Source organism: Cetorhinus maximus, chromosome 11 (assembly GCF_964194155.1).
Source record: "Cetorhinus maximus chromosome 11, sCetMax3.hap1.1, whole genome shotgun sequence".
Taxonomy (NCBI): Eukaryota; Metazoa; Chordata; class Chondrichthyes; order Lamniformes; family Cetorhinidae; genus Cetorhinus; species Cetorhinus maximus.
In genome coordinates, this window is record NC_135889.1 from 30282473 (window position 1) to 30308200 (window position 25728).

Here is a 25728-nt window from a genome sequence, read left to right on the forward strand (position 1 = left end):
ATTTAAAAACCTTCTTTTGAAGAGAGGACAACAGGTTCATTGTTATCTGCCTGCTACACTGAAGAATCGTTGGATTTAATAGATGTATTATCTTCCATTCACGAATTCATTGTTACCTTGAGTAATGTCTTACTTTATGCAGGAGATGGCACTATGGTTAATACAACCAACACCCTCTTTTTCCTACTCCGCTTTGAATATTACGCAATGAATGATGAGAGAATCGAGGTCTTTACATTTCCCCATGTGTAAGAGAGAAGACTTTGGACTCCCTGCTTTCAATACCAATACATTTTTCCAATTGTTGACAGTCGTGGCGATCAGAAACTACTAATCCTCTTAAACCCAGAGTTAGGTTTATAAAAGAAGACTTTCAAACTTTCTGGGGGAGGACGGGCGGGTGAGGAGGAGGAAAGCCGTATCCTTCTTTTCTTGCTCTGTGTTCAACTCCATAACAAGAAATACTCTGGAGAAAGTGTCAACAGCAGACTTTCCGCCAGATAGTTCGGAGGAGGAATAAATTGCCGATGATTGCAAATGATCATTGCTGCCGAAGCCACTAAGATCACCTGTTGAGAGTTTCAAAGCACTGAAGGTGAAATAATATCACTCCACCCCATTGCTGGTCGCCAACTTGACTCATGTTCTACGCAAGTTTACAAAGTGCTAAGAAAGGATGTGAGGAACTAGAAACGCTCGGTGTCGCAGATGGGCAGTGACTGGGACTGGACAAGTGGTTCTGATCTCTAAAGCCCAGCCCGTGGCTGCAGGATGAGGGGACGGTCTGTACTGAGTGCTCTGGGAGTGATGTGTTGTTACATTGGTTTAAATCCACAGGTAAGGATCGGGACCAGCTCCTCTTGTGTTATGGGTAAAGCAGGAAACGGCCAAAACCACCGGCATAACATGCATTCTCAACTCAATCATAAACAGAAAATGCTGGTAAAACTCAGCGGGTATAATAGCATCTGTGGAGAGAAAAACAGAGTTAACGTTTCAAGACCGTATGACTCTTCTTCAGAGCCAGCCATACGGACTCTAAACGTTAACATTTTGTTTCTCTCCACAGATGCTGTCAGACCTGCTGAGTTTTTTCAGCATTTTCTGTTTTTGTTTCAGATTTCCAGCATCCGCAGCATTTTGCTTTTATTGTCAACTCAAATCCGTTTTCTAGCGCTAGCCTTAATATACTTGGTATTGACCGGAATGTCAACCGTTCACCTTGCATTCAATATTGTACTTTAAATTTGACTAAATTATTCTTTATTCTGTTCTTTAACTTGAGAATGCTAAGTATATTTCCGAATACGTTTTTTTTACTCCTTACATTGGTTCTGAGCCGTGGTTTTAATACAAATAATGGTATTCTATCATTTTGATATGTATTAGCTTACAGAAAAATGGTTGTGTTTATACTTGCTGAAAACTGTGTTTGCAGTAGATTTTACAAACTACAAAAACTGTCACTGTTCCATCTGAAGACATCAGAGAAGCCTTACTGGCAGTTTCTATTATAGGAAAATGTCACTTCTCTTCTGATTTAACGCGTCTGTAGTGGAATTGTGACTGTAAGAATTTCTTAAACCCTTTACCACCGCCCCCCATCCCCACCAAAAAAAAATGATCTAATTACGTAAGGGTTAAAAAAGGAATGTAAGCTCCTCAAATAAACATTGAAAAGCATGTTTTCTTCAGATTCTCCGGATGTTCTGTTTCTATATCATTGTGCCTTCTTTCTTGTATATGAATTTGAGTTTTAAAACAGTGAAAGACCAATTTAGGGCAGATATGGCGGGGGCGGGGAATCAATATCTGGAATCGGCTGCTAGGTAGGTTAGCCGAGGCTTGTAAAATCGGCTGCAACTTTCAACAAATATAAACCTTGGATTCATCCATTTAAGGAAATGGAATAAATTCTCTAAGGGAGAAATTTGGTAGGCAATGGGGAAAGAGCAGGTGAGTGAGACTAACTAGATAGCTCTTTCGAAGACCTCTTTCACAGGAATGATGGGCTGAATGGCATCTTTCTGGCTGTATGATTCAGCATGCAGTTAAATGATGTGTCGAGAGCTTAAATCTTTCTTTAATTCTGTGTTTGCGTTAAGGTGGACCGTGTGCAGTAACTATGGACAGGTATAAAACACTCAATAGATTCAATAAGATTCAGTCCTGGGAAAGGGACATTGACTTTCGAGTTGTGAATCACATGTACATTGCATCACATAGAAGTTATCAGAAATTTTATATAATTAAAAAGCAAGTTTTGGCAGTTGGGTATTCATTTCAGGGACCTGATGTTTCTAATTTTTCTCCTGGGGCTCCAACACTTCTGAGCCAGACAGTTCTTGTCTGACACGGTCAATCGTTTCATTAGGGACTTATCCATAAAGCTTTGACAGCAAGTTTCAGACGAAGGAGGACTAGAGCTAAAGGATACATAAAACTCATTTCCTAGTTTCATCATAGTTAATTTTTTTTAAAGAATAGACAATTATGTTTGAACTAAAGGTGAAAATATGAATTTGAGCAAGAATCCAGTTACTCAGAAGAGTACCGAATAGACTACATGAGATTTTCTTCTGGATCTCTAAGGGATCTCTTTCTTCAAGTGACTTGGATACATTGAAAGGGAAAAGGTTGGTACATGGCGGAGAAAGGAATATGTTGATAAAATAAGATGAAGTAAGATAGGAGACTCATTGCGAGCATGGACATCAGCACAGACAGTTGGGATGAATGACCTATGTGTGAGCTATAAATCTATGTAATTCTTTGTAATTGGAAAGTTGGCTTAGCTCAGTCAATGGCTTCCTAGCCTCTGTCAGAAAGTTGTGGGTTTTACAGCCTACTTGAGCTTGATGTAAGCTGATGCTTCAGTGCAATACTGAGGTTATTGCGGGTTCAGTTAAATATTAAAGATCCCTTTACACTATTTGAAGAATAGGGCTTAGGCTGGGGTAGTGGATTTCTGTGTCCTGGACAACATTTCTCTCTCAGCCAACACCACCAAAATAAGATTAACGGACGTTCACCATTTTGCCATATGCAGGATCTTGCTGTCTATATAATGGTTGCTGTTTTTGCTTATATGAGAACAGCCACTGCAACTCAATTTATAATACATGAAGCTCTTTAGATAAGAAATAGGAGTACCTCATTTGGCTCATAAAGCCTCCTTTATCATTCAGTAAGATTCTGGCTGAACTAATTGTGTCCCTAGCTCCACTTTCCTTCCTGCCCCCCATAACCCTTGACTCCCTTTTAGATTAAAAAATCTGTCTAATTCAGCCTTGAATATATTCAATGACCCAGCCTTCACTGCTCTCTGGGGTAGAGTTTTCCAAAGACTAACGACCCTCAGAGAAGAAAGTGTGCTAATCTCCATCTTAAATGGGAGACCCTTTATTTTGAAACTGTGCCCCTGGTTCAAGATTCCCCCACAAGGGGAAACATCCTCTCAGCATCTATCATGTCAAGCTCCCTCAGCACCTTATATGTTTCAGTAGGATCACCTCTCATCCTTAGGAACATAGGAGCAGGAGTAGGCCATTCGGCCTATTGAGCCTGCTCCGCCATTCAATTAATTCATAGCTGATTATTTACCTCAGTGCCACTTTCCCGTGCTATCCCCATACCCCTTGATGTCATTATCCAGAAATCTATTGATTTCGGTCTTGAACATGCTCAATGATTGAACTTCCACAGCCCTTTGAAGTAGAGAATTCCAAAGATTTGCCACCCTCTGAGTGAAGAAATTCCTCCTCATCTCAGTCTTAAATGGCCTGCCCCTAATTCTGAGACTGTGTCCCCTGGTTCTAGACTCACCATCAGGGGAAACATCCAATCTACAACTACCCTGTTACGCCCTGTAAGAATTTTGTAAGTTTCAATGAGATCACCTCTCATTCTTCGAAATGCTAGAGAATACAGGCCCAGTTTCCACAATCTCTCCTCACTAGGCAATCCCACTATCCCAGGTGAACCTCCGTTGCACTCCCTCTATAGTCAATATATCTTTCCTTAGATAAGGGAACCAAAACTGTACACAATACTCCATGTGCCGTCTCACAAAGGTTCTATACAATTGCAGCAAGACATCTTTGCTCCTGTACTCAAATCCCCTTGCGATGAAGGCCAACATAGCATTTGTCTTTCTAATCGCTTGCTGTAGCTGCATGCTAGCTTTTAGTGACTCATGAACAAGGACATCCAGGTCCCTTTGGATATCAACACTTCGCAACCTCTCACTATTTAAGAAATACTCTGCCTATTTGTTTTTACTACCAAAGTGGAGAGCTTCACATTTGCTCTGCCTTGTTCTTGCCTATTCACTTAGCCACCTAGTTTTGTGTCATCAGCAAATTTGGAAATATTATATGTGGCCCCACATCCAAATAATTTCTATAGATTGTGAACAGCTGTGGCCCCAGCACTGATCCTGGCGGTACCCACACCACTATGCCAACCTAAGAATGACCTATTTATTCCTACTCTGTTTTCTGTCTGTTAAGCAATTCTCAATTCATACCAGTATATCACCCCCAATCCCATGTGCTCTAATTTTGTTTCCTAAACTCCTGTGTGCTTATCAAAAGCCTTCTGAAAATTCAAATACACCACATACATTGGTTGTACTTTATCTATGCTACAAGTAAGATCCTCAAAAAACTCCAACAGGTTTGTCAAACAAGATATTCCTTGCATAAATCCAAGTTGACTCTGCCCAATCACACCATTATTTTCTAAGTGTCTAGTTATCACATCCTTTATAATAGGTTCTAACATTTTCCCTACTATTAACATCAAACTAACAAGTCTGTAGTTCTCTGCTTTCTCTCTCCCTCCTTTCTTAAATAGTGAGGTTACATTTGCAACTTTCCAGTATGCAGGAACATTTCCAGAGTCTATACAATTTTGAAAGATCCATCCACCATTTGTAAATCCACCTCCTTCAAAACTCTGGGATGTAGCTCATCAATGTCCAGGGAATTTATCAATTTGCAATCCCATTAATTTTTTGAGTACTACCTCTTTATTAATACTGATTTATTTCAGTTCCTCATTTTCACAAGCCCCTTGGTTCCCTAATATTTCGGGGAGATTTTCTATATCTCCCTCCATGAAGACAGATGCAAAGGACAGAATCGTCCCAGATTTGCACCAAGCGTGGTAGTGGGCGGGTAAAACCTGCTGGCTGAAATGGCAGCTTTTAATGCCTTATCATCCCAAACCCGCCGCATTAATTATGTATTCCCAGGATACACGCCGTTTCGATAGCAGATGGGCACCGATTCACCTGCCATGCCACTTCATCATGCCAGGCACCACATTTAAAGTACAGCCGTGCTCAGTGCTTCCAGCTCAGGACTGCAGCAAAGAAGACATGGCCCCTAAAGGCAAGAAGGCTGCAGCCTCGACTGCCTTTTGGACGCTGTGGAGGCCTGCTGTGATGTCCTCTACCCCCAATCTTGCCGCAGGAGGGGCAGCAACATTACCACCCAGCTTGGTAGGCAATGGCACTGATCACCACTGCCAGTGTTGCACAGAAGAGTTTGGTCATCCAATGCAGAAAGAGGGTGAATGGTCTCATCCGTGCAGCCAGGGTATGGCAACCATCTCATCACTCTAAACTCTCACACTCAAGCCCATCACACATTCACTGGCATCTCACTTACTGCCAGCTCAAGGGACATCACCACCCATTCTCACAGACATACCCTCACATATCCATCTAGTCTTATCTCCTCTGGAGATTGCCTCCTCAGCCCTCGCCATCTTGAGGCCACTTGCACAGATCAACATGTGCCCCCACACACATCCTGGGATAGCCTCCTTCCCCAGTACAGCTCTTGTCCTGCAGCCTCTTCCCTTGCCTCCTATCCCCCTTCGCCAAGCAAGCCCTTGCCCTGCTGCTGTTGAAAAGCCACCCTGATATGGCTGACCTGTTATGTAGAGACCTACCCGGGAGCCCTTCTAAAAGTGACGTGGTGCTGTCTATGAAGCCTGGTGCTGATGACTGTGAGTGCTGAGCAAAGCAAGGTAGGCAAACAAATCTTGAAGTCCCAAGCGAAGTGCAGAGCGGACGATTGCAAACTGGTTTCACGATGTTGTGAAACTGAGTTTGGCCTTCTCGCCACATTGTCTGCTCATGCCACTGAACACGCCCGACGCCAGGGCCAAATTAATTGTTTGGTTTCTCCACCATTTCCCTATTCTCCATTATAAATTCTCCTGTCTCCACCTGTAATAGACTCACATTTGTCCTTGCTAATCTCTTCCTTTTTACAAACCTAAAAAAGCTTTTATAGTCTGCCTTTATGCTTCTTGCTAGCTTGCATTCATATTCTCTTTTCCCTTTCTTTATCAGTTACTAGGTCTTCCCTTTCTGGATTCTAAATTGCTCCTAATCCTCAGGTTTACCAGTTTTTCTGGCAACCTTATAAACCGCTTTCTTTGATCTAAGGTAATCTTTAACCTCTTTTGTTAGCCATGGTTGATTCACTTTTCCTCTTGGGTTTCTGTGTTTTAGAGGAATGTATATTTGTTGAAGACCATGCAATACTTCTTTTAAATACTAATCATTGCCTGTCTACCGTCAAATATTTTAGTGTATTTTACCCATCCACCATAGCCAACTTGCCCCTCGTACCTTCCTTTGTTCAGATTTAAGATCCTAGTTTCAGAATCAACTATATCGCTTTCAGACTTGATATAAAATTATATCATAGTATGGTCACTATTTTCTAAAGGTTCCTTTACAGAAAGGTTATTAATTAGCCCTTTCTTATTACATAATACTAAATATAAAATAGCTCGATCCCTAGTTGGTGCTTCACCATGCTACTCCAGAGACTCATCTCATATGCACTCCAGGAATATCCTTGAATATTCAATTCCCAGTCTCAGTCACCCTGTAACCATGGCCAGAATTTTTACCTTGATAGGTGGGCGGGCCGCCGAACTCCGCTGCCAAAACGGGGCCCGCCGCCATTTTGAATGGGCGGCCAAATTAAGGCCCGCCCAGCAGCATGCCCGACCGGAAGCGCTATGCACTTCCTGTGCAGGAGGTGGAGGGATTCCCCATCTGTCAAAGAGCGCACATCTCCCTGAGACTAAGTGCTGTCTCAGGAAGATTACTGACAGTATAAAAATCTTTAAAAATAGAAAAATATTAAAATTATTAACATGTCCCCCTGATGTGACAATGTCACATGAGATGGGACATGTTAATAAGAAGCACATAAACTTTATTGAAGTTTTTAAAAACGGACATGAAACCTCATTCCGCCAGTGATGAGGTTTCATGTATTATCAGAAGCCCGCTGGGGCTCCTGGCCTGCCCGCCAGCCTTAAGGTTGGACAGGCAGGGCTTAATTATCCTGTCAATGGCCTTAATTGGCCAGTGACAGGTCAGCGGGCGGACAGCTGATTTCACTGTCGGCTTGCCTTCCTCAATATTTAAATGGACTGGGATGACGTCGGGGGTTCCTCCTGACGTCATCCCGTGTCATTTTCCCATCGGCAAGTGGGCCCCACCCCCAAATCGTTGACGGGAAAATTCTGCCCTATGTCTCTGTAATGGCAATTAAATCAGACCATTTATCTCTAATTGTGTCTTCAAGTCATCTGCTTTGTGAATGCTGCTGGTATTCAGATAGATAGAAGAATGTCCCACAGCTACTCTGCGAAATCCTTGACCCTGGCTCCAGGGAGGCAAATTCTTTTAAACTCCAATGAATATAGGCCCAACCTGCTCAACATTTCCTCATAAGTCAAACCCTTCATCCCTGGAATCAACCTCGTGAACATTCTCTGAGCTGTTCCCAATGCAAGTATGTCTCTCTTTAAGTAAGGAGACCAAAACTGTACGCAATACTCCAAGTGTGGTATCGCCAATGTGCTGTACAGTTGTAGAAAGACTTACCTACTTTATACTCCATTTCCCTTGCAATAAATGCCAACATTCTATTTGACTTCCTAATTATTTGCTGTACCCTGTCTGCTAACGTTTTGTGATTCTTGTATGGAGACATCCTGATCCCTCTATTCAGCAGTCTCTCTCCATTTAAATAATATTCTGCTTTTCTATTCTTCCTGCCAAAGTGGATAACCGCACATTTTCCCACATTGTACACCATCTGCCAAATTGTAGCCCACTCACTATATTTCTTTGCTGATTCTTTATATACATCTCACAACTTGCTTTCCGATCTATTTTTGTATCATCAGCAAATTTTACTACAATATACTTGGTCCCTTCATCAAAGTCATTAATATCGTTGTAAATAATTGAGGCCCCCAGCACTGATCCCTGTAACACTTCATTTGTTACAGTTTGCCAACCTAAAAATTATCCATTTATCTTGAGACTGGCTAGCTAACAGGAAACAATCTTCTGTCCATGCTAATATATCACCCCAACATCATGAGCTCTTGTGCAGTAACCTTTTATGTGGCATCCTATCAAATGCCTTTGGAAATGCAAGTACTCTACACCTTCTGGTGCCCCTTTATCCACCTGCTTATTGCACCCTCAAAGAACTTGAATACATTTATCAAACATAACTTTGCTTTCACAAAACTATGTTGACTCTGCTGGATTGTATTATGATTTTCTAAATGTACTGCAACCACCTCTTTAATGAAAGATTCTAGCTTTTTCCCAATAATAAATTGAGGCTGTGGCCTATAGGTTCATGCTTTCTGTCTCCCTCCTTTCTTGAATAGAGGTGTTACATTTGCAGCTTTCCAATCCGCTGGGACCTTTCCAGAATCTAGGGAATTTTGGAAGGTTTCAACCAATGCATCCACTATCTAGAATAAGGTTCTTCATAAATTCAGGTCTATCTTTTGCTTCTGCCTGTGGAAGTGATGCAGATAAAACAGGTGTGGGATAAAGTAGAAAAGAAGAGAGAGCACCACGTCTTCCTGTCCAGTTGCCATCCCAGCTCTTATGGTTTGCTTCAGGGTGATGCAAAGAAGGTTCCTCTTGCTAATTTGCAAGGAGAAACTGTTGGTGATGTTTGAGCCTCCATTTGTGGGCTCGAGAAGGATCAGATGTGACCATGTTAACACTTGGCTCCCAACACCACCAGCATCAGCCTCTCCCACTTTCAAAATACAGAGTTTCAAGCAATACAAATCCAACAAAACATAGGCCTGTTTTATCAAGCAGCTAGACTCCTTCAAGCTCCTAGTTTGAAAGAAGGATATGGAGACAACTTAGTTCATGCTGCAATATTTGGAAAAGGCAGCATTTGTGAATATAGATTGTTTTGGGGGAAGTTTGTATTTGTGGAAGTGATATAAGAATATGCACTTGTGGGGTGGAGGGTCTGTTAAAAGCACAGAATAAGCACTAGGGGGTTACTGGACATGAAATTGCAACTTTAATTTGGGGATGGACAGGAGCCATAAAGAATGTACTGTGATTAAAATGCGACAATATCTGGTGCAAGGAACAGGATAGTACCTTTTAATGTAAATTATCTCTTTTTTTTGCATTTAGAAACATCTTTTTCTAAAGTTAGTGCTACTATAAGACAGGAGGTGTACTCTGCGTGTCCTCTGCAAGGATCAACTGGGACAAGTGTTCTGGGCTCCTGGTCATCAGTGGCAAATGGGCCCCCTACCCGAGGAGCTCAGCTGAAAATCTGGAGCAGGGCCAGTCTCCTCTACCTGGGGGTCCACCTCTGCCCTGCTGAGGAATTCTGGCCGGTGAACTGGCAGGGACTGGAGACCAAAGTCACCACTCGTTTGCGGTGCTGGACAGGACTGCTCCGAGTGCTGTCTTATTTGGGTCGAGGGCTGGTCATAAACCAACTGATTGCTGCCATCATGTGGCACTGGCTGGTCACTTTGACCCCTCCCCCGGAGTTTGTCACAAAAATCCAGAGAATTCTTGTCATCATCTTCTGGGATAAAAGGCTGCACTGGGTTGCTGCTGAGGTTCTGAGTCTCCTGCTTAGGTAGGGCTGTCAGGTCTTTGCACCCAGATACTTTTACACAGATCCTCCTCCGAGATGGTGTGCCCTAGTGATGTATTTCTTCCGCCAGGTGCACGGCCTAAATTGTGACGTGTAGCTCCTGTTTATAGATCTGAGGGGCCTTTGTGGCTCCTTGCAGGCATTGCCTGTCTTTTACCAGGACCTGAACAAAGTTTGGAGCATGGTCGCCTCGTGCCACAGCTCTCTGCCGTCATGAGTAGTGGCTATTGTCAGGGAGCTACTGCTCAGGAATCCCTACCTCCAACAGTTCAGGAGGGGATTGCTGTGGTGGTCTGGGTGACCTGGATCAGGGATGTTCTGGGTGGCGGAGGAGTGGGCTGGATGTTACAACAGGATTTGGCGCATTGTGTGTCAGTGGATGTTGAGCTCCTGGCCAATGCCATCCATGACGTTTTTAATGGTTGCGTTCGGTCCCGATGCCACACTTGGTCTTGAGGAAGCTCAGGTGTGTGATGGACTCCCACCTGAGCGGACTCCTGCACGGACGGGATTTCACATTGGCTCAAGCCCTGAGCCCTCCCTCGGGAGCTGAAGCCCCACAACTTGAGCCACCTCACAGAAATGCCCTCCTTTAGCTCAGTGTGGAGGGGTTTCCTATATGGGCTGCTGCTGCACACCTTCCACCTCTTTGCCCTCGCCTGCCATCCAGGCATGCCCTGGTAAACCTTGTTGCCATCCGGCAGTGCAAGTCCCCAGTGGGGGGGCTCTCTACACGGGAGTCGCACCCTTTTCCATCAGGGACCTGGGGTGGGGGGTGTTGCACTCAGCAGTTCGATACAACCTGAGGATGTCGGTTCATGGACTTCCAAGATGCCTGCACGTTTTGTGGCCTTGTGGAGTCCGTGTTAGTTGTTTTAGACTGCACCTCCCTTTTCAGTTACTTGAACCTGTCACTTTTGTTTTTTTGCACTTCAGTCCCATGCTCCTGATCTTGAGGCATCTGGGGCAGAGGGGGGCAGGCAGGGAGGAGGACCTCCTCGTGAATCTGCTCCTTGGCCTGGTGAAGTTGGCCATTAACAGGTCCAGACAGTCAGTGATCGAGGGGGTCATCTGACCTGACTGTCTGCCCCTCTTCCAAGGCTACGTTCGCAGCCAGGTGTCCTTGGAGAGGGAGCATACAGTGTCCTTTGGCACCACCGAGGCCTTCCATGCTTGGTGGGCACCACGGGAACTGGAGTGCTGTGTCGACCTCTTTAATCATATTTTGATTTGATGTTTGTAAGTTTCCTTTAAGACTTTGCTTTTCTTTTTGCAGTATCCCTTTAAGGGGCTACCTATTACTTTGTCCCTCATTTTGTTAATTTAGTTTAATTGGTTCAATCAGAAGAGTCATCAAAATAGTATAAGTATTATCTGGCATGGTGTGGCCTAATGAGATAATTGTGATATGTCATTGTAGAATTGCAGAACTGCTTTCCTGTTCTACTTTGTTTCATTACTTTAAGCACCAGAGTATATGGATATCAGCTGTAGCAACCACCGAATCCAGTCTTTAATGAGCTCACGTTACACAATCTAACATGAGTACTCAGGCAAATCATAGCACACCATCCCAGTATGATTACACAATTGAGTTCATGATTCCCTGTGTGAACACAGGTACACTATGCTCCATAATTCTGGAATGGCTATAACATATACAACATAATTTACTCAAAATTCTTAAACCAATTCTACCTTTGATCTCTACATTTCATAGATCCTATTACTAAATCACAATACTATACACCAAAAAACACACCAGAGTGATATCAGATTAATTCGGAGCCAAGAATGTATACTTAGGCCATCTCAAACTGTCCTGGTCATTGTTACCACGTTTATTTTGTCTCTTAATTATTTAATCTCTTCCACTACTTTATTACTATAAACACAAGTGGTCAGAACATTATCTCCCCAGAGTCTCAAGACATGGATGAATGGCTTTCATATACATTGCTTCAATTTCTCATCCTTGCATTAGACTTGCTTTATGTAGCATCCTTGTTCAGTGAAGCTGAAATCTGTTTTAACTCAATATATGTTGATCCCACAAAAAGCCTAAAACATGAGGTCAACTGGTAGTGTGAACCCACATTCCCACAGTGTGCACTGGCTGCAGGATAGGGGTGGATCAGAATTAATTCATAATTTGTGCCAGTGAAATTATTTGGCAATTATGAGAACAGCTTCAGTTAACCTAGGTGTAACCTGAATTTATCCTCAATAACATGCTCCAGGAAACAACGAGATGGGAAATAATGCACTATAAGATGCAAATCTGACCTTGAATAGATTGAAGCAAATACCAAAATACAACCTGGGGCTGGATAATATGCTGAAGGCAGGCTCCCTGCACCGCAGTATAGATGTAAGTGATGAGCCCACCACTGCTCACTCTGCATTAAGTTTTCAGTGACGGGCCTTTAATTATTATGAGGAGGGATTATTATGAGGAGCAGGAGGATGCCCTGCCTCATAGAGCTGCCAGCTAATCAGAGACTAACAGTGCTGCAGTACCAGCAGCGCCACCAAGAGCTGTGGCCGCTGCAGTACACAGGAGGTCCAGGAAGAAGAGTAACCATGGATGCCCCAGAGCCCAGGCAAGTTGGGGTACTCACTGGAGATTCCAGCTGACACTGGTGAGAGAGATGGGGGCAGGGGTGCATGTTGGATAGGGAAGGTGGGGAGGGTGGACCTGGGCAGGGAAAACTGTGAGCAGGGTGTCTCCAATTGGAACCATGTGTTATATCCCTCCTAAGTCAGTTGGTGAAGTATGAAACTAGACATTAATACTTTTCTTTATAATAGATTTATTCACAGAATCCAGTATTACATATGCCTGTTTCATACTTACCAACCAGTGTCCCAGCAGTCTTTCTTTATAAGTGCGCTAAGTACTTAATTCAACAATACCCTTCATTAGTGTCTTAACAATATAATGAACATACTGTTAGCAGATTCGCCTTTCTTTCTTTAAACAAAAACTTTTTAAACACAGTCAAATAATGATAAAACAAATTGAAGAGAAAGAAAAAAGATTTTTCATATTTCATATAACCCATCATAATACAAGACATCTCTCCTCTAGGAGCTCTAATAATTTATTCAAGCAAACATTCCTTTTTGTAAAGAAGTCTGATAATTAGTGACTTGCATCAACCTATTTTATCTTAAAGATCTCATTACTCTCTAACATTTCTTTTATACCAGTAAGTTCCTGTTTATTTTCTTGACTTCCCAGGCCAAGGGACAACACTTTCCATTTTACCCACCAAGCATATTATAAACCCAGCTATACTCGAACACCCATCCAGAAGACTGGTATGGAAAACATCACTAAAATGGACTAATTCCATGTTCTTTGGTCACCCAGGGGTGAAAACTTGAGCACACATTTTTCCTAATTTAATTATTTTGTTTGTTTTATTTGCCGACAAAAGCTCCTCAATTGTAGTGTGTCCCAATGTGTCATAACTGGCATTGTGTCTTGTCTGAGTACATAGCCAATTTGACTATCCAATCAAGCTTTTTAACTGCTTTATTTCTTCTTTAGATGTAAGATCATCTTTCTTTGATGATTGATCTAGCTCTATTTATCGGGATATGATTAACACTTTCTAGATATGGTTGTTGATTTAAGGTTACCGCCGACCTATTCTGATTAATGTCTAAGCCTATATATTCAAAGAACCCGAAGTCTGACTTCTAAATGTTATGACGCGGCAGATAATGTGTGCCAGGCGGATCAAATCCACGAAGGAAACTTGATCACGTGGTCACAACGATTTTGCAATTTGTATTTTATTTTGAGATGTTTGCCCTGAATTCAGTGGTAATAAGTCCACCAAGACTATGGAGATTTTTTTTACAAAATTAAATTAAACATTTTATTAACAAAAGAAAATATTTAAAGCACATACATAGGTCTACAAATTACCACTATAATAAATGCTAAAACCCCTAATTAACCTGGCTTCCTGTTAAGGCAACATTAAACAAAAAATAGATTTTAAATAAATTCCAGCCAAGTCACCACAATACCCTGGATAGTAGAATTCTAAGTGGCTTTTCCAAGCTTCAGTTTCTGTAGACAGCAGCTTTATGCACAAATACTGGAGGCTTTTCACACTTCTGGTAGATCTTGTAATGCCTTTCCTGGCGCATAGTTTCAATCTCCTTTCCACATGCTTCTCCCTTTTAATCCAATTTTATTTCAACTTTCTCAACATTAATTGGGATAGACGTAGTGTTAAGGGTTTGGATGGAATGGATTTCTTGAAATGTGTACAGGAGAACTTTTTAGGTCAATATGTAGAGGGTCCAACAAGGGACTGTGCAGTGCTGGACCTAATTCTGGGGAATGAAGCCAGATAGGTGGCTGAGGTGGTGGTGGGCGAGCATTTCAGCGATAGCGACCACAACATGGTACAGTTTAGGTTTGTTATGGACAAAGAAATCGACAAGTTGCAAAAAAATGTTTTAGAGTGGGGGAGAGTGGATTTTAGTAAAATAAGGCAGGATCTGGCCAAGGTAGACTGGGAACAGTTACTTGTGGGGAAATCTATAGAGGAGCAGTGGGGGGTGTTCAAAAAGGAAATGGGGAGGGTACAGGCTCAACATGTTCCCTCTAGGGTGATAGGAAGGAGTAACAAGTCCAGAGAACCATGGATGACCAGAGATATTCAGGTTACGATGAGAAGGAAAAGAGAGGCTTTTAGCAGGTACAAGGGAAGCAAGTCAGCGGAGGCATTAGTAGAGTACAGACAGTGCAGGGTGGAGCTTAAGAAAGCAATTAGGAGAGCAAAGAGGGGATATGAGAAAGCTCTGACTGGTAAAAGTAGGGAAAATCCCAAGATATTCTATAAGTAGATCAATGGGAAGAGGATAACCAGGGAAAGAGTAGGGCCCATAAGAGACCGAGGGGGCAATCTATGGGTGGAGCCAGAGGACATCGCTAGAGTGTTGAATGAATACTTCATGTCCCGTCTTCACCCAAGAGAATGAGGATGAAGGTATCGAACTCGGGGAGAGAGACTGTGAGGTTCTTAAGCAAATTGATATAGGGAGTCACAAGGTATTGGAGGTGTTGGCAGGCTTAAAAGTGGACAAATCTCCAGGTCCGGATGATTTGTGTCCCAGACTGCTGAGGGAGGCAAGGGAGGAGATCGCAGGGGCTCTGACCCGAATTTTTAATTCCTCCTGGCCACAGGGGACGTGCCAGAGGACTGGAGAACAGCTAGTGTGGTTCCGCTATTTAAGAAGGGTTGTAGAGATAAGGCAGGGAACTACAGGCCAGTGAGTCTCACGTCAGTGGTAGGGAAACTATTGGAGAAATTTCTGAAGGAGAGAATCTATCTCCACTTGGAGAGGCAAGGTATGATCAGGGATAGTCAGCATGGCTTTTCAGAGGGAAGACATGCCTAACAAATTTGATTGAATTTTTTGAGGAGGTGACCAGGTGTGTAGATGAGGGTAGTGCAGTTGATGTTGTTTATATGGATTTCAGCAAAGCCTTTGACAAGGTCCCACATGGGAAACTTATAAAGAAGGCAAAGGCACATGGGATACAGGGTAATTTGATAAGGTGGATTCAAAATTGGCTTGGTTGTAGGGGACAGAGGGTGATGACAGAAGGATGCTTTAGTGACTGGAAGCCAGTGTCCAGTGGCGTACCACAGGGATCTATGCTGGGTCCCCTTTTATTTGTCATTTATATAAACGACATAGATGACTATGTGGGGGGTAGGATTAGTAAGTTTGTGGATGACACAAAGATTGGCCGGGTGGTTAACAGTGAGGTTGAGTGTCTTGGGCTGCGGGAAGATATAGACGGGATGGTCAAATGGGCAGATAAGTGGCAGATGGAATTTAACCCTGAAAAGTGTGAGGTGATACACTTTGGAAGGAGTAATTTGGCAAAAAGTATTCAATGAATGGCATGGCACTAGGAAGTTCTAAGGAACAAAGGGATCTTGGCATGTGTATCCATAGATCTCTGAAGGCAGAGGGGCATGTCAGTGGGGTGGTGAAAAAGGCATATGGGACACTTGCCTTTATCAATCGAGGCATAGATTACAAAAGTAGGGAGGTCATGTTGGAGTTGTATAGAACCTTGGTGAGGCCACAGCTGGAGTAGTGTGTGCAGTTCTGGTCGCCACATTATAGGAAGGATGTGATTGCACTGGAGAGGGTGCAGAGGAGATTCACCAGGATGTTGCCTGGGATGAAACATTTAAGTTATGTAGAGAAGTTGGATAGACTTTGGTTGTTTTCGTTGGAGCAGAGAAGACTGAGGGGTGACCTAATCGAGGTGTACAAGATTATGAGGGGCATGGACAGGGTGGATAGGGAGCAGCTGTTCCCCTTAGTTGAAGGGTCAGTCACAAGGGGGCATAAGTTCAAGGTGAGGGGCGGGAGGTTTAGGGTGAATGGGAGGAAAAACTTTTTTACCCAGAGGGTGGTGACGGTCTGGAATGCGCTGCCTGGGAGGGTGGTGGAGGCGGGTTGCCTCACATCCTTTAAAAAGTAACTGGATGAGCACTTGGCATGTCATAACATTCAAGGCTATGGGCCAAGTGCTGGTAAATGGGATTAGGCAGGTAGGTCAGGTGTTTCTCACGTGTCGGTGCAGACTCGATGGGCTGAAGGGTCTCTTCTGCACTGTGATTCTGTGAATCCAAATTCCAATGTTTCGATATGTCTTTGGAGCTTTACTTTTCTCATAATATAAATCTATTCATGGCGTTGATACTATCAGTAACCTTTGGGAAAAATAGTTGATGTGAGAGTGACTGCCCTTGATATCGAGGCTGCATTTGACCAAATGTGGCATCGAGGAGCCCTAGCAAAACTGGAGGCAATGGGAATCAGGGGGAAAACTCTCTGCTGGTTGGATTCATACCTAGCACAAAGGAAGATGGTTGTGATTGCTGGAGTTCAGTCATCTCAGCTCCAGGATATCACTGCAGGAGTTCCTCAAGGTAGTGTCTTTGGCCCAACCATCTTCAGCTGCTTCATCAATGATATTCCTTCCATCATAAGGTGAGAAGTGGTGATGTTGGCTGAGGACTGCACAATGTTCAGCACCATTCGCGACTCCTCAGATACTGAAGCAGTCCATGTCCAAATGCAGCAAGACCTGGATAATATCTGGGCTTGGGCTGATAAGTGGCAAGTAATATTCACGCCACAGAAGTGCCAGGCAATGACCATCTCCAACAAAAGAGAATCTAACCATCACCCCTTTATGTTCAATGGCATTACCATCACTAAACCCCCCACTCTCAACATCCTGGGGGGTTACTATTTACCAGAAACTGAACTGGGCTAACCATATAAATGCTGTGGCTACAAGAGCAGGTCAGAGGCTTGGAATCCTGGGATGAGTAACTCACCTCCTGACTCCCCAAAGCCTGTCTCGCATCGACAAGAGACAAGTCAGGAGTGTGATGGAATACTCCCCACTTGCCTGGATGAGCGCAGCTCCCACAGCACTCAAGAAGCTTGACATCGTCCGGGACAAAGCAACCCGTTTGGCACCACATCCACAAACATTCACTCCACCCACCACCGATGCAGAGTAGCAGCAGTGTGTACCATCTACAAGATGCACTCCAGGAATTCACCAAGGCTCCTTGAACAGCACCTTCCAAACCCATGACCGCCACCATCTAGAAGGACAGCAGATAGATGGGAACACCACCACCTAGAAGTTCCCCTCCAAGTCACTCACCATCCTGACTTGGAAATATATCGCTGTTCCTTAAGTCCTGGAACTCCCTTCCTAACTGCACTGTGGGTGTACCTACACCACATGGACTGCAGCAGTTCAAGAAGGCAGCTCACCACCATCTTTTCAAGGACAACTAGGGATGGGCAATAAATGCTGGCCCAGCCAATGAAGCCCACGTCCTGTGAATGAATAAAAAAAATAAAAATAAACACACTGCTTGACCTAGCTTCTCTGGCTGGGTGTAACATTCTGCCATCTCTTTGAAATTCAAACTACCCTGATTTATCTACAAATACAAATTCTCCTCATTTCACCTTCTAAAACTTCAGCCATGTTTACGTATTTAGCATTTCAAACCTAGTTTCTTTTGATAAGTCAAAGCCTCCAGACTAGCTGTCTCCTATCCAATTAAATCCCACACACACAAATACAAAGAAACTATCCAAACCCCACTATTAACCTAATTTTACAATAAATCACAATAATATTATGACAATTATTATACTTTCGTAACACAATCTTAAATTCCCCATTCATCTTATCTATAACAAATTGCTCAAATTCTACAGAACATCAAATTGAAAATCATCGACATGCATCATAAAGATGGCTCTTTGTGATATCAGTGGAACATTGCTGGATCTGCTTTCAACTGAATATAGCCTGGTTTCAGCAAGATGGACCTAACTCAAAAATATCACACCCTCAATGGATCACTCAATCCATAAGCCTATTTGTTTAATTTCCACAGCTCCCCTTCTATATCGCTCATTTTTTTTAGATGATGTCAAAAACGCTTCTCTTTGCATTTTTTCACCCTGCAGAGATGTGGCTTTTATATTGATGAACCTAAATTCCCACAAATATGTGGCAAACAGAGCTAAGAAAATTTTAAAGACACTTTTCCTGCTGTGGGGGAGTCCATTCTAACATCTTGATCTCCAGGTTTCTCTTTGAAATACCCAACCTCTAATCTCACTTTAGCCTTATGTCCCATCTGGGAGTACTCCATATGTACCCAGCTGTGTAATAAGGCTGGCTGTCCCCTATCTGGCAGAGTAGATATCAAATTCCTTCCAATTATACAACTCTTTTTGTTTCACATTTCTTTTTCAATTATTTTCTAATTTGTTTGCAGCCACCAAGACTTTCCATTCATAAGGGCTTCTACTTCCAGTAGTGTTCCTAGATTGTTCTGGAGTCCTTGTTCTATCATATAGTCTAGGCAAGCCTTGACCTCTACTTGCCCTCCTATTTCTTTCTGGACTACAACTACAGGATCTCTCCCTCCCATGAACAGAGGTTCTGTCACCAGTATGTAATAATTTCCTAGTGCTGCAGTCACTTCCAGATCCACTATGGAGACTCACACTGTGTTTCCTTGCTTTCCACTGTTTCACCTCGCTTTGCTAGTTGATAGATCTTACCTCTTGTCCATCACCTTGGACATTTAGCCAATGTTTGATTTAGCTGGTGTCTTTCCCTGCTTTGCCTATAATGATCACATCCCTCCATTCACTGGACCAAAAATAACACAAGAAATAGGAGTGGGAGTCGACCATATGGCCCATCAAGCCTGTTCTGCCATTCTGCCAATATGGTCATGGCTTATCTTGGGCTTCAACTCCACTTTCCCGCCTGCTCCCATATCCCTTGCTAACCTGAAAGACCAAAAGTGTGTCTATCCTAGCCTTAAATGCCCCTAAATGCCCTTCTGATATGTTTGTCACCCTAGAACTGACTTTAGGCAGTTGTCCTTTGGAGACAATAGCCCCGTCCTGTGCATTGCTATCACTTTGTCTATCGGCATCCGGCTTCTTATCTACCATATTCTGTTCCTCATAACTGTCAAACATTTGAATATATGAGGTACAGATTGCCTCAGCCTTCTATTAATTGCTCAGATTCTGAAAGTTTATAATCAATCCCGATTAACGAAGATGAATGGACCTCAATTGTTTGACTACCATGTTGGAGAACCACTGTCTTTCCATCACACCCTATCGCCTTATCTGGACTGTTCCATTCTTTCTGACCTTTCCTTTTATAATATACTAAATCCCCAGGATTAAATAATCTCCCTGATAGTCTTCTGGGATGCTGTAAAGATCACCAGATTTTCCCTGAGACTTCTGTCTTGATGAATGCCTTTCTCCCTGCATTAGGGCATTCAAGTGCACAGAAAACATAAGAACATATGAAATAGCAGCAGGAGTAGGCCATTCGGCCCCTTAAGCCTGCACTGCCATTCAATAAGATCATGGCTGCACTGCCCCAGGCCTCAACTCCTCTTCCATTGCCAGCTCCTCATATACCCCAAGTCCCTGACATTTCAAAAATCTATCCACCTCCTCTTTAAATAGTTTATGATCTAGCCTTCACAACTCTTTGGGGTAGAGAATTCCAGATGTTCACTACCCCCAGAGAAGAAATTCCTTTGCATCTCAGTTTTAAATGAGTGTCCTCTTATTTTGTAACCACGTCCCCAAGTTTGAGATTCCCTCACGAGTGGAAACATCTTCTCAACATCTACCCTGTCAAGCCCCCTCAGAATCTTCTATGTTTCAATAAGTTCACCCCTCATTCTTCTAAACTCTAATGAATAAAGCTTAACCTGTTTAGCTGTTCTTGATAAGTCAACTCCTTCATCTCAGGAATCAGCCTAGTGAATCTCTTTTGAACTGCCTCCAATGCCAGTATATCCTTTCCTAAATATGGGGACCAAAACTGTACACAGTACTCCAGGTGTGGCCTCACCAATAGCCTATACAGTTGTAACAAGAATTTCCTATTTTTAAACTTCAACCCCCTAGCAATATAGGCCAAAATTCCATTTGTCGCCTTAATTACTTGCTGCACCTGCCCGCTAACTTTTTGTGTTTCACGCACAAGAACACCCAAATCCCTCTGTGCTGCACTTATTTGGAGTCTCTCTCCATTTAAATAATAGTCTGCCTTTTGATTCTTCCTACCAAAGTGCATGATCTCATACTATCCTACATTAAACTCCATCTGCCAAGTTTTTGCCCACTCACTCAACCTATCTGTATCCCCTTGCAGATTCTTTGTCCTCATCACAACATGCTCTCCCACTTATTTTTATAAAGTCATAAAGTTATACAGCTCAGAAACAGGTCCTTTGGCCCATCGTGTCTGTGCCGGCCATTAAGCCCCTATCTTCTCTAACCCATTTTCCAGCACTTGGCCCATAGCCCTGTATGCTATGGTGTTTCAAGTGCTCATCTAAATACTTCTTAAATGTTGTGAGGGTACCTGCCTATACCACCCCCTCAGGCAGTGTGTTCCAGATTCCAAATCCCCCTCTCAGTGAAAAAACTTTTTCCTCAAATCCCATCTAAACCTCCTGGCCCTTACCCTAAATCTATGCCCCCTGGTTATTGACACCTCCACTTAGGGTAGATTGAAAGAAACTTTCCCCCTCTCTGTGCCCCTCATAATTTTGTATACCTCTATCAGGTCCCTCCTCAGCCTTCTCTGCTCTAAGTAAAAAGAGCCTATCCAGTCTCTCTTCATAGCTGAAACGCTCCAGCCCAGGCAACATCCTGGTGAATCTCCTTGCACCTTTTCCAGTGCACTCACATCCTTCCAAAGTGTGGCAACCAGAACTGCACACAGTACTCCAGCTGTGGCCTAACTAGCATTTTATATAGCTCCAACATAACCTCCTTGTTCTCATATTCTATGCCTCAGCTTATAAAGGCAAGTATCCCATATGCTTTCTTAACCACCTTATCAACCTGTGCTGCTGCCTTCAGGGATCTATGGACATGTACACCAAGATTCCTCTGATTCTCTGTACTTCCTAGGGTCCTACCACTCATTGTGTATTCCTTTGCTGTGTTAGTCCTCCCAAAATGCATCACCTCACACTTCTTAGGATTAAATTCTATTTGCCACTGCTCTGCCCATCTGACCAGCTCATTCAAATTATCCTGTAATCTAAGGCTTTCCTCCTCACTATTTAAGACACAACCAATTTTCACGTCAGCTGCGAACTTACTGATTATACCACCTATATTCACGTTCCCAGGACTTGTTGGTCCTAGCCTTCACCTTTATGGGAACATGTGGCCCTGAATTCTATTTCCTTTTTGAATGACTCCCACTGGTCTAATGTAGACTTTCCTACAAGTAGCTGCTCCCAGTCCACTTTGGCCAGATCCTATCTTATTGTATTGAAATCGGCCTCCCCCCACACCCCACAATTCAGGACCTTTATTTCTAGTCCAGCTTTGTCCTTTTCCATAACTACCTTAAATCTTACGCCAGAATTTTCCTGTTGGCGATTTGCGGGGCGGCCTGCTCGCCGACGGGAAAATGACGCTGGATGACGTAGGGAGAAACCCCCGACGTCATCCTGGTCCCCTTAAATTTTTAGGAAGGCGGGCAGACAGCGAAATCAACTGCCCGCCCGCCGACCTGTTAATGGCCAATTGAGGCCATTGACAGGCTAATTAAGATCATTAAAGACCTGCCCGTCCAACCTTAAGGCTGGCAGGCAGGCAAGGAGCCCCAGTGGGCTCCTGATAATACATGAAACGTTATCCACTGGCGGGATGAGGTTTCATGTCCGTTTTTAAAAAGTTTAATAAAGTTTAAGTTGTTTTTATTAACATGTCCCATCTCGTGTGCCATTGTCACATGAGGGGGACTTGTTAATAATATATTTATTTTTCTATTTTTTAACTTTTGTGCACTGTCACTAATCTCCCTGAGACAGCACTTGGTCTCAGGGAGATGAGCGCACTTTGACAGCTGCGGAATCCCTCCCCCCACCCCCAACCCCCTGCACAGGAAGCACATAGCGCTTCCTGTCGGGAAGGCCGCTGGGCGGGCCTTAATTGGCCCGCCCACTCAAAATGGCGACGGGCCCCATTTCAGCAGCGGGGGTCGGCTGTCCGCCTGCCGCCGAGTCGGTGGGGCCCACACGCCCACCAAGGGCAAAATTCTGCCCTTAGAGTTATGGTCACTGTCCCTGAAATGCTCTCCCACTGACACTTCTACCACTTGCCTGGATTCATTCCCTAAGATTAGGTCCAGTACTGCCCCATCCCTTGTAGGACCTTCTACGTGCTGGCTCAAAAAGCTCTCCTGAATGCACTTTAAGAATTCTGCCCCCTCTAAGTCTTTCACATTAAGACTATCCCAGTTAATATTGGGGAAGTTGAAATCTCCTACTATTATTGCCCTATTATTTTTACATTTCTCTGATTTTTGTATCATCAGCAAATTTGGAAACATTACACTCTGCCCCCTCCTCCAAGTCATTAATATAGATTAATAAATAATTGAGGCCCTAGGACTGATCCTTGTGGCACTCCACTCGTTACATCTTTCCAACCTGAATAAGACCCATTAATCCTAACTCTGTCTTCTGTGTGTTAACCAATCCTCAATCCATGCTAATACATTACCCCTAATACAGTGAGCTCTTATCTTGTGCAATAACCTTTTATGTGGCACCTTATTGAATGCCTTCTGGAAATCCAAATGCACTACACCTACTAGTTCCCCTTTATCAACTCTGCTTGTTATATACTCAAAGAACTCTTGCAAATTTGTCAAACACGATTTCCCTTTCACAAAACCATGGTGGCTCTGTTTGATTGCATTAAGCTTTTCTAAATATCCTGCTATTTCTTCCTTAATAATGGAGTCTAGCACTTTCCCAACTACAGATGTTAGGCTGACTGGCCTATAGTTTCCTGCTTTTTGTCTCCCTCCCTTCTTGAACAGAGGCGTCACATTAGCGGTTTTCCAATCCGCTGGGACCCTCCCGGAATCCAGTGAGTTCTGGAATATTTTGACCAATGCCTCCACTATCTCTGCAGCTACTTCCTTTAAATCTCTTGGATGCAGGCCATCAGGTCCTGGCAACTTGTCTGCCTTTAGTCCCATTGTCAAATACTTTATCTCTCGTGATAGAGACTGTTACAAGACCTTTCCTCCCATTAGCTCCTTGCTTATCTGATATCTTTGGGATGTTTATAGTGTCCTCCACCATAAAGACTGATGCAAAATATTGGTTTAAATTATCTGCCATTTCCTTGTTCCTTGTTATCAATTCTCCAGTTGCATCCTCCAAGGCTCAATTTAGCTGCTCTCTTTCTTTTTATATACCCGTAGAAGCTCTTGCTGTTTGTTCTTATATTTCTTGTCCATTTACTTTTATAATCAATTTTCTCCCTCTTTATTAGCTTTTTCGTCATCTACGGCTGGTTCCTAAAAAAAAATTCCTAATCCTCTGGCCTACCACTAGTCTTCGCTGCTTTGTATGCCTTAGTTTTTGTTCGGATACTTTCCTTGAGAACCTTTGTTAACCACGGGTGGTTCATCCTTTTCATCGAATCCTTCTTTTTGACTGGGATAGATTTTTGCTGAGCATTATGAAATACCTGCTTAAATATCTGCCACTGCTCATCCACTGACCTTCCCCTTAGTCTATTTTCCCAGCCTGCTTTAGACAACTCTTTCTTCATGCCTCTGTAATTGCCCTTATTTAAGTTGAGGACACAGGTTTGAGACCTGAGTTGCTCGCCCTCAAACTGATTTTGAAATTCTACCATGTTGTGATCGCTACCCCCTATAAGATCCTTAACTATGATATCTCTTATTAATCCCACCTCATTACACATTACTAGATCTAAAATAGCCTGTTCCTGGGTAGATTCTGCAAAGTGTTGCTCTAATAAACAATCCCTGATGCACTCTACAAATTCGTCTTCCATGTGACCCCGCCAATCTGATTTGTCCAGTCAATATGCAGATTAAAATCACCCATGACATGCCTCCATTATTTCCCAATTTATACTTTGCCCTACAGTGAAGCAACACTTTGGGGGCCTATAGACGACTCCCACCGGTGACTTCTTCCCATTGCTATTCCTTATTTCCACTCGAACTGATTCCACATTCACGATCTATTGCGCCTATATCACTACTCACCACTGCACTGATACCATCCTTTATTAACATAGCTACCCCACCTTTTCCTTTTTGTCTATTTTTCCAGAATGTTGAATAACCTTGAATATTGAGTTCCCAGTCTTGGTCAACCTGCAATCACGCCTCTGTAATAACTATCAAGTCATATTCATTTATTTCTATTTGTGCCATCAACTCGTCTATCTTGTTACAAACGCTGTGTGCATGCAGATAAAGAGCCTTAAGCTTTGAATTTTTATCATTATTACTCATTCTGGTTCTAAGTTCTGTTGCACTCTTCTGCTTATATTTTCTGCCCCTTCTTGTCACACTTCGATTATTGTTAGCCTCTTCACTACCCTGCACTTCTGCTCTCTCGATTATTTTTGATTTTTTAAACTTCCCTTTAATTGACACCCCCTCCCTGCCCAATAATTTTTAAAGTCCTATCTACAGCTCTAGTTATACAATTCGCCAGGACACCGGTCCCAGCATGGCTCAAATAAAGCCTGTCCCAATGGAACAGCTCTTTCGTTCCCCGGTACTGATGCCAGTGCCCCATGGCCAGCATCTTCTGGTCGGCGAGTGGGGGCGGGGCCCGCTCGCCGACACATAAAATGACGTGGGGTGACGTCAGGCGTGCGTCACGACGTCACCCCATGTCATTTAGATTGTCGGTTCAGCGGGCACGCATCTAAGTCGGATGCGCGCCTGCCGACCTGTCAATGGCCTATTAAGGCCATTAAAAAACCACTTAAACTCATTAATGGACCTGCCCGTCCAACCTTAAGGTTGGTGGACAGGCTGGGAGCCCATGAGGGTGTCACATGAGTGAACGTGGCAAGGAAATTTTTTTCTAATCTTTATTGAAAGTTTTAAATTGGTGTCGATCTCCCCGAGGCAGCACTTAGCATAGTGCTTCCTGGTGCACATCACGCTGGGTGGGCCTTAATTGGCCCGCCCACGTAAAATGCCAGCACGCCCCCAATCAGGGGCGCCAATCGGAAGCGCACCCGCTCCCCCACATCTCCCCCCCCCTCCACGGGGGGAAAATGTTGCCCC

At 43.4% G+C, this 25728-nt stretch overlaps 1 protein-coding gene across 1 annotated transcript in view; it reads left to right on the forward strand.

Annotated features, from left to right (window-relative positions):
* Window positions 1–230: 230 nt before the first annotated feature.
* LOC144686262 (parathyroid hormone 2 receptor-like) overlaps window positions 231–25728 on the forward strand; it is a 241849-nt gene continuing 216351 nt past the window's right edge. The window contains exon 1 of the mRNA XM_078551351.1: window positions 231–837. Coding sequence (XP_078407477.1) covers window positions 772–837 — 66 coding nt within the window. The 5' untranslated portion in view covers window positions 231–771. The remainder of the gene's footprint in view (window positions 838–25728) is intronic.